Below are 16,568 nucleotides of genomic sequence, written 5' to 3'. Positions count from 1 at the left end.
TTTACATAATTAAATTACCCCCCCCAAAAATTTTACCCCCGGGGTAAATTAGTTTGGGGGGGGTAATTACCCCCCCCAACAGATTTGGGGGGAGTATTTACCCCCCCCAACAGACTTTAGGGGAATTAATTACCCCCCCCCAATCAAATTTTACCCCCGGGGTAAAAATTTTGGGGGGGGTAAAAAAAAATTTCGGCGCGCTTCGCGCGCCATTTTACCCCCCCCAAACACGAATTACCCCCCCCCCTAAAATTTTTTACCCCCCCCCCAAAAAAAAGCTTGGACGCCCCTGGTTCAGAAAACTTTGGGTACCAGTGTAATTTATCATCCAATGTGTCCTACTTCCCTAGCTCTTAGCACAATAAAGAATTTATAGAAACGATAGAAGATAGACCATATGTTGCCTGAATTAATTCAAGAGAAGTAGTTAGATCTAAATTGATGACAGACTAAAATATATTATGGCATTTTATTTTCATGGAAAATTGTTTGTAATATGTTTTTACACATGATTTTTCAGTATGGCTGAGAACCGGTTTTATCCAGCGAATATCTTCAATATCAATGTTATAGATTAGTTTCGATTTTCCTTTTACTGCACAAAAAAAGTACATCCAATGTTATACTTGCTTAATGTTTAGGTATAGTCTTTTAAACAGGTGATATATATTTTACTCAAAAGAGAAAGATAGATAGATCTTCGCCAACGGAATGCTTTAGTATTTGCCAATCTCATATTTGTTGATTTTTATACTGAAATCTTATTTTTATAAATAAAAAAATGAGTAGGTAGGTATTGAAGTGTTTATTAATCTTATTCTATTGTCATTTGATTACAATTCATGCTGTATCTATCTGAATTAATATTTTTATTGAATATTAAAATCTTTCAACATGTTATTTTATATTAAAATAAGTAGATATGACATCATTAACTATTTTTTTTACAATATTTAATTTTTACATTGTACCAAATCTGGCCAGTTGCAAATGTTCAGGTTAGAATCAAAGTTAAGTGGAGGTGCACAGTTTTGTTTCCAGGCAATTCCTGCATCACAGGTATAAAAACTGGAGCAATCTAGGGGATCTGGAAACATTATTCCATCAGGTTTATCAGAACAGTCTACCAAATTTGGTGCAATGGTAGATTTTTTAGTTGTCGAGTCAACTTTCTCAGTTGTTGTTGTGTTTTCAACATTCTCAGTTGTTGTGTTAATATTCTCAGTTGTAGTGGTGTCAACATTCTCAGTTGTAGTGGTGTCAACATTCTCAGTTGTAGTGGTGTCAACATTCTCAGTTGTGGTAGTGTCAACATTCTCATTTGTGGTAGTGTCAACCTTCTCAGTTGTGGTAGTGTCAACAATTTCAGTTGTGGTGTCAACATTGTCAGTTGTAATGATGTCAACAATCTCAGTTGTGGTGATGTCAACATTTTCAGTTGTAGTGATGTCAACATTCTCAGTTGTGATGGTGTCAACGTTCTCAGTTGTGGTTGTGTCAACACTCTCAGTTGTAATGAAGTCAACATTCTCAGTTGTGGTGGTGTCAACATTCTCAGTTGTAGTGGTGTCAACATTCTCAGTTGTGGTGGTGTCAACATTCTCAGATGAGGTGGGGTCAACATTCTCTGTTGTGGTGGTGTCAACATTCTCAGTTTTAATGTTGTCAACATTCTCAGTTGTGGTGGTGTCAACATTCTCAGTTGTGTTGATGTCAACATTCTCAGTTGTAGTGGTGTCAACATTCTCAGTTGTAGTAGTGTCAACATTATCAGTTGTGGTAGTGTCAACATTCTCAGTTGTGGTGTCAACAATTTCATTTGTGGTAGTGTCAACATTCTCAGTTGTGGTGGTGTCAACATTCTCAGCTGTGGTAGTGTCAATATTTTCAGTTGTGGTGGTGTCAACATTCTCAGTTGTAGTGGTGTCAGCATTCTCAGCTGTGGTAGTGTCAACATCCTCAGTTGTGGTGGTGTCAACATTTTCAGTTGTTGTGGTGTCAACATTCTCAGCTGTGGTGGTGTCAACATTCTCAATTGTAGTGGAGTCAACATTCTCAGTTGTGGTGGTGTCAACATTCTCAGTTGAGGTAGTGTCAACATTCTCAGTTGTAGTGGTGTCAACATTCTCAGTTGTAGTGTTGTCAACATTCTCGGTTGTGGTGGTGTCAACATTCTCAGTTGTGGTAGTGTCAACATTCTCAGTTGTGGTAGTGTCAACATTCTCAGTTGTAGTGTTGTCAACATTCTCAGTTGTGGTGGTGTCAACATCCTCAGTTGTGGTGGTGTCAACATTCTCAGTTGTTGTGGTGTCAACATTCTCAGTTGTTGTAGTGTCAACATTCTCAGTTGTGGTAGTGTCAACATTCTCAGTAGTAGTGGTGTCAACATTCTCAGTTGTGGTAGTGTCAATATTCTCAGTTGTTGTAGTGCCAACATTCTCAGTTGTAGAGGTGTCAACATATTCAGTAGTAGTAGTAGAAGTGGTTGATGTTGAATTATTAACATGACAATTGACTAATTCCGGCCAATTACAAACATTAATCTGAGGATCAAAATACAGTGGAGTAGGACATTGCATCATCCAGGGTCTTCCAGCGTCACAGACAAAGAATCTGGAACAGTCTGAAGGATCTGGCAGGAAGGTTCCATCAGGTTTATTAGAACAGTCAACTGTATTGTCTGCATCAAGCATAGGTCTGGCGGTTGCCAAAGTTGATAGGATCAGAAGTGGAAAGACTTTCATTGTGAATGGATAATTTGATGTCTTCTTTGGTTTGGATTTCAATAGTTAATGAAAATTAAATCCATTTCCTAATATTTATAGGGTAGCTTTATCTTATTTAATTCTGAAAATTATCCATGTATCACTAATTTTCAGAGAATATTCATGTTCTAAATTGTGTTTTACAACTTTTGAAATTTCTTCTCTACGTCATTCTTAATAGTAAATTTATAGAAATTTTATTAGATAATTGGAATAAATGTTCTTATCTCAAAAAGAGGATTTGTTTTAGAAGAAATGTGTAACTGAACTTTATTATTCTTGATAAATGTAATGACGTTTTTAAATTTTACTGATACTAATTAATCAGTTTATTTATGTTTTAGTAGTGCAGCCACTCTATAAACATTGCTTCCGTACGCAATACGTTAATTTTGTCATCACAATATACAGATAGGAACTGTATGCTATGTAATTTAATAAATGATTTTAGTTTATGGAATTGTTTCCTACAAAATGTGCTTTGTGACGACGTTGTGTTATTTAACATTTCTGATGCGGAGCTATTTATGGATAAAATTAATATTAATTGATGAGTTTTTTTTTATTGTCTGCGAATAAAAAAAATTAGAAAAAGTTTTACATTGATATTGTTTGCCTGAGGCGAACAAAACAGTGATTTTGTCATTGCAATCATTTTTATTTGAATTTTTCGTGTGTGATTTTTAAAATGGCTCGGAACCGGTTTTTATTCCAGCCGAAATGAATAAAGCCATACTGGGAAAATAGTATTATTAGTATTATATTATTTAAAAATTCTTAGAAGGGAAATTTATTGTATCAATGTAATGTACCTAAGTATTGATGTAATTGACAAATTATTTTTGTTGATTAATTTTACTTGCAACTTCTTTTAGGTTGCCGCTTGGACTGTGAACAACATGGAAACCTGTAGTGAACTGGTATGTGCCAGAATTGACTATATTATCACAGATTATCCAGGTAAAATATTCAGTTTATCTGGCGGTTTCCCTCAAAGTAAATAGTCAAGCACCTAAATCTCCTTCCCTTGGAATAAATTAAATTTATGGGGGTTGGGGTAGTTCAGTTCAGGTTAGGTTATATTGGGGACAGAGTAGCTCCGTAGAGCTGGGAACCAAAAAGAAGCTTGAGCTTAGCCACAACAAATGTAAAACATGATTATGTTATGGTTTTACTGTATAAAACAAAAAACATCCCAAGCCTTTAATCTGAAAATTAAACAGCCTAAAACCATCACGGGACCTATGTGAAGCTTACCTAAAATAGAGAACCCAATAGGTTTAGTAGCTATTGATATCTTAAGCTTCAGACAAAAAAAAAACCCTTAATGTTTATTTACTAGGATACACTACCCTTTCTTTATTATACATATTATTTAGGTCGAGTAAATAAATATGTAGATTGTTCCAAATATGATGATAAAGAGAAGAAGAAGCCACCAATTGATTGTCCCATGGTAACTTTTTTAGTATTGAAGTAGTAAGGTTTTATGTCTGAATAGGAACAAGTTCTCATCCATACGAAAAAACTATGTATAGCATCGTATTATATCCAGCTTTCTACGAATATAAAAATGTACAATCAAAAGATTAAACCCAGTTTCGGGGCTAAAAATACTGGTTTATAATTGTACATTTTATATCCGCGGAAAGCCGTTTATAATACGATGCGAGAAATAACTATGAAACAACTAATCTTAGAATATAAAATACAGTATGGGGTTCGAAACTGAATAATATTTACTGGAACACTGGAAAAATCATGTATGGTATCGTTTTACAGGCAATTTTCTACAAATATCGAAATAAAAATCATAAGATTAATACCAGTTTTGTTAGCCATTGCCTGCCTTTGGCCCTTCGGGGCTAACAAAACTGATCTTATAATTTTTCATTTGAATATCCGCGGAAAGCTGTCTATAATACGATACGTTAAATAACTACAGGCTGGCCACAAACATACTATTTCTACTATTTCCACTATTTTTGCATACTATGCAAACTATTCCAAAAAAATATGCTATTTCCACTATTGTCCAAAATTGCATACTATTTCCACTATTTCTTTGGATTTCAGATAAATCTTAAATTTTTAGGTAACTAAAACAAACTGATTTTTTTGATCATGAAAAGAAAGCCAAGTAGCAGGTTTCATCGCATTTTCACAGTATCTTTTCTCCTATTTCTAGTCCCTGCGGGGGGCTATAACCCTGCGGGGCAATCATTAACACTTACCTAACCTAAAATAACCTATCAAATGCTAATGTGAAAATACGGCAAAATCGCTACTTTGTTTTCATTTTTTTTTAGAAATGTTTCCAGAAGAAAGTAGTCTTTTCAGTTCAGATTGTTGTACCTTTATTGAAAGTTATTGGTATTTCTACATTCAATGTAAAGATTTTTTTTAAAGATACCAAAACTTGGGGTAATACTAATTAGTGGCACAACCAAAAAGATTTCACCCAATTATCTCTAAAACTAAGGGAGTAGCACCCAAAATAAAATTGCTGGTATGTCGTGTCACGTGTGACGAGTCACCACATTCCCCCCCCCCCCCCTTTTGCAATTAGATGATAGGGTTGATTTATCAATTACATAACACTTGTTGCTTCGCCCCTCGCCTCAGGAAAATAGCTTAAAACCAACCAAGTTTTTTATGAGCTTAGCTGAAAAGTATAACCGATTAGGACCAACATACTTTTGGCTTTAGAAAAACAAACTTACCTACTACTTATATTATAGGATAAAAATTAAACTAAAAATAATCGTTCATAAAATTGTGGCTAATCTTCCTTTGAATCATAATTAAATCATACTGACAATAATTATAAAGTATCTAACGGTTTCGGACATCATATAATGCAGTTTGAAAACAATAGGACAACTTTAACATACCTAAATTATCGTCAAGAGCTATCCGTTACGTACGGACGGACATACATGAGAACCTATTTATAGAAAAGCAGCACTTAAAAAAACTCCCAGCTGTAGTAAAGGTAAACAATATACTGACACTGAACATAACCTGTCGCGACAATATATTGACGTAAAAAGTATAAATTGAACATACACAACTTAAAATAGCGCAGCTACTGTCTATATGAAAAATGTTAAAAATGCTACGTACTTTCTAATCATAGATAGGCTGGTTTTAAGAATTTAGAATCAATTGTATACTATTGGAATGTGTCGATCTACTTTAAATAAATATGCCATATCTAGTATATCAGTTTTATTTCAGTATTTAGTGTTAACGCTGCGCTACATACTTTTGGACCGGATTGTCCTATATATGAACAACAAGGATGACAACATCCATAAGTAGCGAAGCACAAACAAATAAATAAGAATTTAGATATTAGTTGTTTAAAGCATGTATGATGTATATTAGGAAAAAATCACGAAACCTTTTCAACATTTGTTTTTAATTTCTTAATATTTATATTTCAGTACTATGACTAACAGACTGACGGTCAAAGTAAATTACACACTGGATGCTTAAACCAACGGGAAATTTAATTTTGATATATTTAACTACAAAAATTTTTAAAAACGGACCATAGGTAAACACCAAAGATAGGAGGAAAAATGTGAAAAATATAAAAATAGCCAAAAACCTGCAAAAAGGCAGTCTGACCGCTATTGATGTTTTCTTGAAACAACAGGAAATTTAATTTTGATATTTATAACTGAAAAACTTCGGAAATCGGGCCATAAACACTAAAGGTATGGAGAAAAATGTGAAAAATACAAAAATAGCCTAAAACCTGCTTAAAGGCAGTCTGACCGTCATAGTTGTTTTCTTGAAACGACAGGAAATTTAATTTTGATACTATAACTGAATTTTTTTTGGAAATCTGACCATAAACACCAAAGATATGGAGAAAAATGTAAAAAAAAATACAAAAATAGCCTAAATGCTAAAAAGCGGTCCTACCACAATTGATGTTTTATAGTTAATTGTGCTCCTTAATAATGGGAATGTTGTCTAAAAATTTCAGCCTTTTATCTTTTATAGGAGCCGAGAAAATCACGTTTCCCCCAAACTAAGACATACGGACAGACGGACATTTCAAATTACTGATAGCTAACCAACATTTTAAGGCCCTATAGTGTTTTAAATGCTTGCTATTTCATACTATTTTGTTTAAAATGCATACTATTTCATACTATTTTTAAAAAAATTGCATACTATTTTTAAAAATTTTACATTACTATTGCATACTATTTACTTTTTTTTGCATACTATTTTATGCTATTTTGAAAAAAAAGTCTGTGGCCACCCTGAAACTATTCCATTATTTCCTTAAATCTTTATTAGTATTACCTACTGTTTTTGCTTGAAATTATAATTACCAATTAAATGGAATTACAAAATAATTTGTTTCTAGGCAGATTTATTTATTGCTGCCAAAGACAATTTTACACTTTTAATGAGATTTTAAGTGCAGATAATATTCATCAGCGCCAAAACCTGGATTTACCTAAAGACTAATGGCCATAAATTAGCAGGGATCTAAAGGGATAAGGCAATGACCGATAAATTGATGTAAAATTACATCCCTAATATGATAATACACAAAATTATAAAAGTGGTTAAAATTTTTAGAAACTCAACTTAATGTACAAATAAATCAAAATTTGTTGAACCAACGAATAAGAAACCATTTAAATAAAACTGTGAGACTAGTGTAATAACCAATCTCCCATTCCTCTCTGGAAATTAGTCTGGCACAAAGATATTTAAATTTAATGTGCAAAATCGTTGGCGTGTTCAAGTTTAAACGAAAAATCTGTTTTCAGGAAAATAATAAGGTTTCGTGATTTTTCATATGTTTTATTTAAAGAGGGTTGGGACATTGAACTGTAAATTAAAATTGTCATCAATGTTTTATAAACTCTCATTGGTAGATCTAAAACCTTTGAATAGTAATAATTTTATGAAACCTTTATTGGTTGGTTTAATTCTTCAGTAAAAATTTTTACAAAAAATAAAACTATGTATTAAGCTTTATTGGTTAATCTTTAAAAATAATCTTTTGTTATATAAATATGCAATCTATAGGTTTTGCTAATTTTCAGTTTTGTGCTCGAATCTATGACCCTGTGTGTGGTAGTGATGGTAAAACTCATAGTAATGAGTGTATGCTCAGGTAAACCTTGGTGCAACACTTGCAAAGAATGTTCTATAAGTCTTACTCTCTCTCTCACTATTTCTGTAACTATAATCCTGTGTGTAGTAGTGATGGTAAAACTCATAGTAATTGATATATGCTCAGGTAATCCTTGGTTCAACACTTGCAAAGCATGTTCTATAAGTCTTACTCTCTCTCACTGTGTCTGTAACTATGATCCTGTGTGTGGTAGTGATGGTAAAACTCATAGTAATGAGTGTATGCTCAGGTAAACCTTGGTGCAACACTTGCAAAGCTTGTTCTATAAATCTTACTCTCTTCAACTATGTATGTATCTATGATCCTGTGTGTGGTAGTGTTGCTAAAACTCATAGTAATGAGTGTATGCTCAGGTAAACCCTAGTGCAACAATTGCAAAACGTGTTCTATAAGTATCACTCTATCTCAATATGTTTGTAACTATGATCCTGTGTGTTGTAGTGATGGTAAAACTCATAGAAATGAGTGTATGCTTAGGTAATCCTTATTACAACACTTGCAAAGTGTGTTCTATAAGTCTTACTCTCTCTCTCACTATGTCTGTAATTATGATCCTGTGTGTAGTAGTGATGGTAAAACGATAAGTACTTTCAGGGAAAGCATCAAATATTCATATCAATTACTATGTAAATAATTAAATATTTATCTTTGTTTGTATATATGTATGTAATGAGATTTTGCAAAATAATCACGCAATGAAAGTAGTATAATCTTGCGATATAGTGACTCTAATTATTGGTGATTATTATTAATCATACCGTTTATTGTCTTTTTCTTGAGTTTAGATTAACAGCATGTGAATCAGGGTATCGTGTTGAAACTCTTTATCCTGGAAGGTAAATTAATTTTAATCTACTTTTTACCTTATTTAAATCATGGGCTTTATTTGTCAGCATTTTAATTCAGCTAGAAATTGCTTTAAAGAATCGATATTTTGTCTGTATAACCTCATGATTTGGCTGATTTTTAAAATGTTGCTACAGACAAACATCCTGTTACTGGGGATGGCAAGGTAGGTCAGGTAAAAAGCCTATAAAAACACCCCAATATAAGGGGGGGGGGTTTAATGCAACCATCTCGTAATCAGTGAGCAAATGGCACTTACAATTTGAATTTCAAACTGAAATTTTGCATGAGTAATCCTTGGTAGGTCTCTATTCCCTAAATCGAACAAAAATTTGAAAAAGTAACAACTAACGGCTCAGCCGTTTAGCCGTTTTTTGGCTATTTTTAGGGCAAATCTGCCATAAATTATGTAGGAATCAACTTTTTGAAACATATTTTTGCTTTAAATCATGTGAAATGATACAAAATTTTTTTTTTAGATTTCTAGTACCAGCAACTAGCGGCTAGAACCGTTTGAAAACGTTTTGGAGCAGCATAGAGTATTATGTGGAGATAGGTTTCGTGATGATTTCCCTTGAAAATATTTTTTAAAATGGCTAAACTGCTGAGCCGCCAGCCGTTAGCTGTTACTTTTCCAACTTTTTGTTCAATTTAGGGAAAATAGACCTACTAAGGATTACTCATGCAAAATTCCAGATCAAAATTCGAATTCTAAGTGCCATTTGCTCATTGATTAGGAGATGGTTGCATTAAACCCCCCTCCTTATGAAGCTTCTTTGAAAAGTAAAACCAATTCGGACCAGTCATTTCTATGATCTTAAGCTTCATACAAAAAAAATTTCTAATTTATATTATAGGATTAGGATAAAGATTCTAATATCTTAATTTTGATAAATTGAAATTTTTTCAGGTGCCTAGTTGAAACAGAACAATACTCAAGGTAAATTGTTGAGTAGCGTAGCTATTGTTAATCACTTAGCTTTTTTATTTTGAACTAACAGCTTTACCTAGTGATAGCTTGGTAAAGCAATATAAGACAATAGACGAGTTACATAAATAATCCTTACGACTTTTATTTATTTATCGATTTGACTTGCAGTTTTTTGTGTGTTGGGTGAAGTAAATTTTTTGTTATCTTGATTTCTTTCGGGATGGTAGAAGTACTATCCCATCAAATTAGTTTTTAAAAGCTTCCCATAAAGGGACCATAAGAAGATCCAAAGGAGGATCAGATCAGCAAAGACACAAACAGAAATAATGTCATTTAACATAAGGTTGGTGAGTGAAAGAGTTTTTAAGGGGGGGGGAAGTTTGTACACTTATAGGAAATGAAATTCAGTATCAAAGTTTGGGAGGGACGTGTGGGCTTGTTTTTAAAGTTATCAACCTAATTCTTTTTGTAAAATCTCTTATATGACTGGATGTACACGGAAAACTTTGAAAATTGAATTTTTGTACTTTCATTCAAGGGGCCAGTGGAGCAAAAGACCCCCCAAAACACTAAAAATATGAGTTCTGAGCTTATTTTTAGAGATATCAACCTAATTTTTAAAATGTAAAGTTTTTAAAAATAACTGAACTTAGTAACCATTACACATTTCATTTTGGGACTTTCCTTCTAGGGGCTTGTGGAGCAAGATACCCCCCAAAACTAAGAAAAGGAGTTCTGAGCTTATTTTTGAAGATATCAACCTGATTTTTTTCAAAGAAAACTTTTTTAAAATAACTGAACTAAGTAACTACTACACATTTCATTTTGGGACTTTCCTTGTTGGGGCTTGTGGAGCAAGAGACCCCCCAAAACTAAGAAAAGGAGTTCTGAGCTTATTTTTAGAGATATCAACCTGATTTTTTTCAAAGAAAACTTTTTTTAAAATAACTGAACTTAGTAACCATTACACATTTCATTTTAGGACTTTCCTTCTAGGGGCTTGTGGAGCAAGAGACCCCCAAAAACTAAGAAAAGGTGTTCTGAGCTTATTTTTGAAGATATCAACCTGATTTTTTTTGCAAAGAAAACTTTTTTAAAATAACTGAACTAAGTAACTATTACACATTTCATTTTGGGACTTTCCTTCTAGGGGCTTGTGAAGCAAGAGACCCCCCAAAACTAAGAACAGGAGTTCTGAGCTTATTTTTGAAGATATCAACCTGATTTTTTTAAAGAAAACTTTTTAAAAATAACTGAACTACCTAAGTAACCATTACACATTTCATTTTGGGACTTTTCTTCTAGGGGCTTGTGGAGCAAGAGACCCCCCAAAACTAAGAACAGGAGTTCTGAGCTCATTTTTGAAGATATCAACCTAATTTTTTTATAGAAAACTTTTATAAAATAACTGATCTAAGTGACCATAACACATTTCATTTTAGAACTTTCTTTTTAGGGGATTGTGGAGCAAGAGACCCCCCAAAACACTGAAAATATGAGTTCTGAGCTTTTTTTTTATAGATATCAACCTTATTTTTTCAAAGAAAACTTTTTTAATGTAATTGAACTAAGTACCTAACTGTTACACATTTCATTTTGGGACGCTCCTTCCAGAGGCTTGTGGAGCAAAAGACTCCCCAAAACTAAAAATATTAGTTCTGAGTTTTTTTTAAAGATATCAACCTGATTTTTTATAAGAAAACTTTTTAAAATGACTGAACTAAGTAACCATTACACACTCTTGATTACCACTACATTATTGATATCTTTAAAAATAAGCTCAAAACTCATATTTTCAGTGTTTTGGAGGTCTTTTGCCCAACCAGCTCCCAGTAGGAAAGACCCAAAATGAAATGTGTAATGGTTACTTAGTCAACCTGATTTTTTTAAGAAAACTTTTTTAGACAGAACCGTACTAACTAACCATTACACATTTCATTTTGGGACTTTCCTCCTAGCAGCTTGTGGAGCAAAAGATCCCCCTAAACACTAAAAATATGAGTTCTGAGCTTATTTTTAAAGATATCAACCTGATTTTTAGCAAATCTGTTGTGGCTACGTAGTTCAGTTAAATGAAAAAAATTTTCCTTAATAAATCAGCTTACCTAATATCTTTAAAAATAAGCTCAGAACTAATATTTATGGTTTTCAGGGGTCTTTTGCTTTACTAGCCCCTAGAAAGAAAGTCCCAAAATTAAATCTGCAAAGGTTACTTAGTTCGATTATTTTAAAAAAGTTCCTTTAAAAAATCAGGTTGATATCTTTAGAAATAAGCTTAAAACTCCTATTTTTAGTTTTGGGGGTCTTTTGCTCCACAAGCCCTTAGAAGGAAAGTCCCAAAATGAAATGTGTTCTGGTCACTTAGATCAGTTATTTTTAAAAAGTTTTCTTTTAAAAAAATCAGGATGATATCTTTAAAAATAAGCTTAGAACTCCTATTTTTAGTTTTGGGGGGTCTTTTGCTCCACAAGCCGCTAGAAGGAAAGTCCAAAAACGAAATGTGTTATGGTCACTTAGATCAGTTATTTTGAAAAAGTTTTCTTTAAAAAAATCAGGTTGATATCTTCAAAAATAAGCTCAGAACTTCCATTCTTAGTTTTGGGGGGTCATTTGCTCCACAAGGCCCTTAGAAGGTTCTGGTCACTTAGATCAGTTATTTTTAAAAAGTTTTCTTTTAAAAAATTCAGGATGATATCTATAAAAAAAAAGCTCAGAACTCATATTTTCAGTGTTTTGGGGGGTCTCTTGCTCCACAATCCCCTAAAAAGAAAGTTCTAAAATGAAATGTGTTATGGTCACTTAGATCAGTTATTTTTAAAAAGTTTTCTTTAAAAAAATCAGGTTGATATCTTCAAAAATAAGCTCAGAATTTCTATTCTTAGTTTTGGGGGGTCATTTGCTCCACAAGGCCCTTAGAAGGAAAGTCCAAAAATGAAATGTGTAATGGTTACTTAGTTTAGTTATTTTGAAAAAGTTTTCTTTAAAAAAATCAGGTTGATATCTTCAAAATAAGCTCAGAACTCCTATTCTTAGTTTTGGGGGATCTCTTGCTCCACCAGACTCTAGAAGGAAAGTCCCAAAATGAAATGTGTAATGATTACTAAGTTCAGTTACTTTTAAAAAGTTTTCATTGAAAAAAATCAGGTTGATATCTTCAAAAATAAGCTCAGAATTCCTGTTCTTAGTTTTGGGGGGTCTCTTGCTCCACAAGCCCCTAGAAGGAAAGTCCCAAAATGAAATGTGTATTAGTTACTTAGTTCAATTATTTTTAAAAAGTTTTCTTTGAAAAAAATCAGGTTGATATCTTCAAAAATAAGCTCAGAACTCCTTCTCTTAGTTTTGGGGGGTCTCTTGCTCCACAAGCCCCTAGAAGGAAAGTCCCAAAATGAAATGTGTAATGGTTACTAAGTTCAGTTACTTTTAAAAAGTTTTCATTGAAAAAAATCAGGTTGATATCTTCAAAAAATAAGCTCAGAACTCCTGTTCTTAGTTTTGGGGGGTCTCTTGCTCCACAAGCCCCTAGAAGGAAAGTCCCAAAATGAAATGTGTATTAGTTACTTAGTTCAGTTATTTTTAAAAAGTATTCTTTGAAAAAAATCAGGTTGATATCTTCAAAAATAAGCTCAGAACTCCTTCTCTTAGTTTTGGGGAGTCTCTTGCTCCACAAGCCCCTAGAAGGAAAGTCCCAAAATGAAATGTGTAATGGTTACTAAGTTCAGTTACTTTTAAAAAGTTTTCATTTAAAAAATTAGGTTGATATCTCTAAAAATAAGCTCAGAACTCATATTTTTAGTGTTTTGGGGGGTCTTTTGCTCCACTAGCCTCTTGAAGGAAAGTACCAAAATTCAATTTTCAAAGTTTTCCGTGTACATCCAGTCATATAAGAGATTTTACAAAAAGAATTAGGTTGATAACTTTAGAAACAAGCCCACACGTCCCTCCCAAACTTTGATACTGAATTTCATTTCCTATAAGTGTACAAACTTTCCCCCCCCCCCCTTACTTACAAATAAGATTTTTATTTACATTTAAAAATCATATTTTTATGTTTTCAAGAAATTTTTATCAAATGCAGTTTCACATTGCTGTAAATCTGCAGAGTAATAATTATGTATTTAAGTTTAAGGATTAGAGCATAGTTAATTAAACTTGAGATTACACCTCCCACAGATTTAGTAATAATTAAATTAACTTTTAGTTCATTAAACGTGAAGCTTTTCTATAATCATGGTCGGCCCGTCCGTCCGTTAAGGTTAGCTCTTTTCACGGCAACTCTATAATCAAATTCTAAAAATGAAATTATGTTCTTTTACTGTATCCAATATTAACGCAATTTTGCAACAAATTTATGTACAATTTCGCTTATACCTAGAAGTTCTACTGAATTTTAAATGGTTGAATCATGTACAGGGTGCGCCACATATCTAGGGACTTTTTCTAAATTGTAAACAAATGAACATAAAATCGTCAATTTTAAAGATTTTATTAAATTTTAAAAACTGGGTAGCAAATTAGGTATATGACTATTAGATCATTGAATAAAATTGCCACCAGCATCAATCACCGCCTCTACCCGCCTCCTTAACTGCCGGCAGGCCAAGGTCAGAATGTAACTGTCCAAGCTGGCGAAGTTCTCCTTGATAGTGGCAATGAGGGAGGTCTTTATAATATGGGTACGTCTATTGGTGCATGCTTCAAAGTAGCCCAAGGTCCAAAAGTCCATTGAATTAAGATTGGGCTGCTGGGAGGCCCCATTTCCTTAGGAATGTGAGTAACCACAGGATCCAAATTCACCCAACTTTAAAGCTACCCTTTGACACGGAGGCTCTTATTTGGACCACAGTTGAGCTAGAACAACGTTCTATACCTTTTTGGAAATGGCAGGAAGATTCATCTAGGGTTATCAGCGCAATTCATAGTCTAAAATGAGTTTTAAGTTCCATATGGGTCTCTGACGTCGAGAAACAAGAAATTTTCACGATTGTACTCGATTTTTGACGTTTTTGACATCTCTAAATCCGCCACGTTTCACTTTGACGGAGTACTAAAGCCAAGCCATTTTAGATAAAGAGCTGTAGTCTTTTCTAGTGTCTTACTTATGTATCTAACAGTATCCCCAGCAAGTTGCATTACTCTAGCTCAACTACAGATGGGCTGAGGTCCGATTTAGTGGGCCCTAGTTGAGAATCCAGATTATACCACCGGCGCGCTTCGAATCTGCCTTGTTGAACATAAGCGCGGCCAGCTCGGAGTACGAGCCCATCTTCGCCCAAAGATTTTTTTGTGCTAAAAGGTCATTACCTAAGCTTTTTATAGTGGGGTCAAACATCCTGATTGGTCTAGTAGTTTTGACGCTATGGCCGTTTTAAAAAAGTCCCTAGATATGTGGCGCACCCTGTAGTTGATTGTCCTAACGTTTCAAAAACTAGTTGTAATCTATAGAAGGGTAATTTTGTGTATAGTCATTGGAGATGTACATCAATTTATAGGCCAGATGACTGTTATTTTTTTAGATAATATATAGAAGTAAAGATACTTGTAGAAGATAAAAATATTTTAAGCTTATCTAGCTGTCCTTATTTCTGAACTAAAATTATTGGGATTATGTTGAATTATCTCTTTTAAACTTCTAATATTCGTTTTTATTATTAGCACAAGTAAGTAATGCTCATTCTGGATATTTGTCCGTCGGCTTACTCGATCTACTAGACGGACAATAGTCTACCTGGCGTACTGGTGAGAAGGTTAACACGCTTTACTCGGCTGTTATTTAAGATACTAGTCTAACAATTGTTTTATTTTGGATTCCAGATCTTTATAGCATAATTGAAAATGTAGGGCATTGCAGAATCAAACCCTTTGATTACACGAACCTCCTCTTAAGCCCTAAATTGGTAAACTTGGTTTAGGCGGAGACGTGCTACTTTTTAAAAACCAAAACAAAGTAACTTGGCTTCAAAAACAGAAACTGTAATATCATAATCTATAATCTGTACTGTATTATAATATTTTAATACAGAGCAGAATGATGTCTGTCCGTCTGTCTATCCGTCAGTCTGTCCGTCTGTCTGTCTGTCCGTCTGTTTGTCCGTCTGTCCCTTAAGTTCTTGGTAACCAATGAACCGATCGGATTCTACTCTTCAGGGAATTTACCTACTCTGGTCCTGTGGTGGTTTTAGGCTATTTTCTTGGGGGGTGGGACACCCCCAACCCCCCAAAAAAACAAAAAATCCCCCCGCCATTTTTAAAATTTTTTTAAAATAGTGGTGAAGTGTGGGATCTCTTGGAAATAAAAGATGTAATTATATCTCTTGAGGCAAAGCCCCTAGAGGGTAGGGGCGAAGCCGCTAGTATGACATAATGTAGAATGATGTGGAACTATAAAGATTGGCGTCGTGAAGGTTTCATAGTTTCATATTGTATCATATTAAAGATACTCGCGAGAAAAATCGCAGGACAGTAACTCTTATAGGCCAAGTTTATTTTTTTTTTTTTTTTTAAGTGTCACATCCCCATTCCCCCCCTCCCTCTTATGAATATTTTGTTACAGGGATGGAATGGAAAGATCGGCTGCAAAAATAGCAAATGCTTATCAAAGGTAAATTAAATAAATATTAAAGGAAGTTTAATGAACATTTATTTTTTTAAAAGGCTTCAATTTTATTTATATAAAGAATCATTATTTAAATGCAATTTCCATGCACATTAGCTCGTCATACATTATCTAAATCAGTCTATAATAAATCTAGGTATGGTCGAAAACAAAGTTTGGCAAGACCTTAATAGAACCAGGGCTCGGCAGCTGCGCGTTTCATAACTTAGCTAGATGTATAAACCTTTTCCTAACAGATAA

General features: G+C 33.6%; 2 protein-coding genes across 4 annotated transcripts in view; one reads left to right on the top strand and one right to left on the bottom strand.

Annotated features, from left to right (window-relative positions):
• Nucleotides 1-16,568, top strand: part of LOC145322039 (uncharacterized) — a 55,944-nt gene that overhangs the window by 24,732 nt on the left and 14,644 nt on the right. For 2 of the 3 annotated variants that reach the window (XM_080163792.1, XM_080163794.1), the window contains 6 exons: nucleotides 3,641-3,725; nucleotides 4,145-4,221; nucleotides 7,847-7,917; nucleotides 8,724-8,774; nucleotides 9,695-9,724; nucleotides 16,266-16,313. In XM_080163792.1, the coding sequence (XP_080019918.1) occupies nucleotides 3,641-3,725; nucleotides 4,145-4,221; nucleotides 7,847-7,917; nucleotides 8,724-8,774; nucleotides 9,695-9,724; nucleotides 16,266-16,313 (362 nt within the window). The remainder of the gene's footprint in view (nucleotides 1-3,640; nucleotides 3,726-4,144; nucleotides 4,222-7,846; nucleotides 7,918-8,723; nucleotides 8,775-9,694; nucleotides 9,725-16,265; nucleotides 16,314-16,568) is intronic. The other variant, XM_080163793.1, reaches the window with a different exon arrangement.
• LOC145322038 (uncharacterized) lies at nucleotides 791-2,853 on the bottom strand. Its single transcript, XM_080163791.1, has one exon. It carries the CDS (start codon nucleotides 2,742-2,744, stop codon nucleotides 954-956), a length of 1,791 nt encoding a protein of 596 aa, XP_080019917.1. The 5' UTR covers nucleotides 2,745-2,853; the 3' UTR covers nucleotides 791-953.

This window comes from Acartia tonsa, chromosome 6 (assembly GCF_053477335.1).
Source record: "Acartia tonsa isolate MP-2025a chromosome 6, ASM5347733v1, whole genome shotgun sequence".
Classification (NCBI taxonomy): Eukaryota; Metazoa; Arthropoda; class Copepoda; order Calanoida; family Acartiidae; genus Acartia; species Acartia tonsa.
This window is presented reverse-complemented; position numbering and strand designations above follow the sequence as displayed.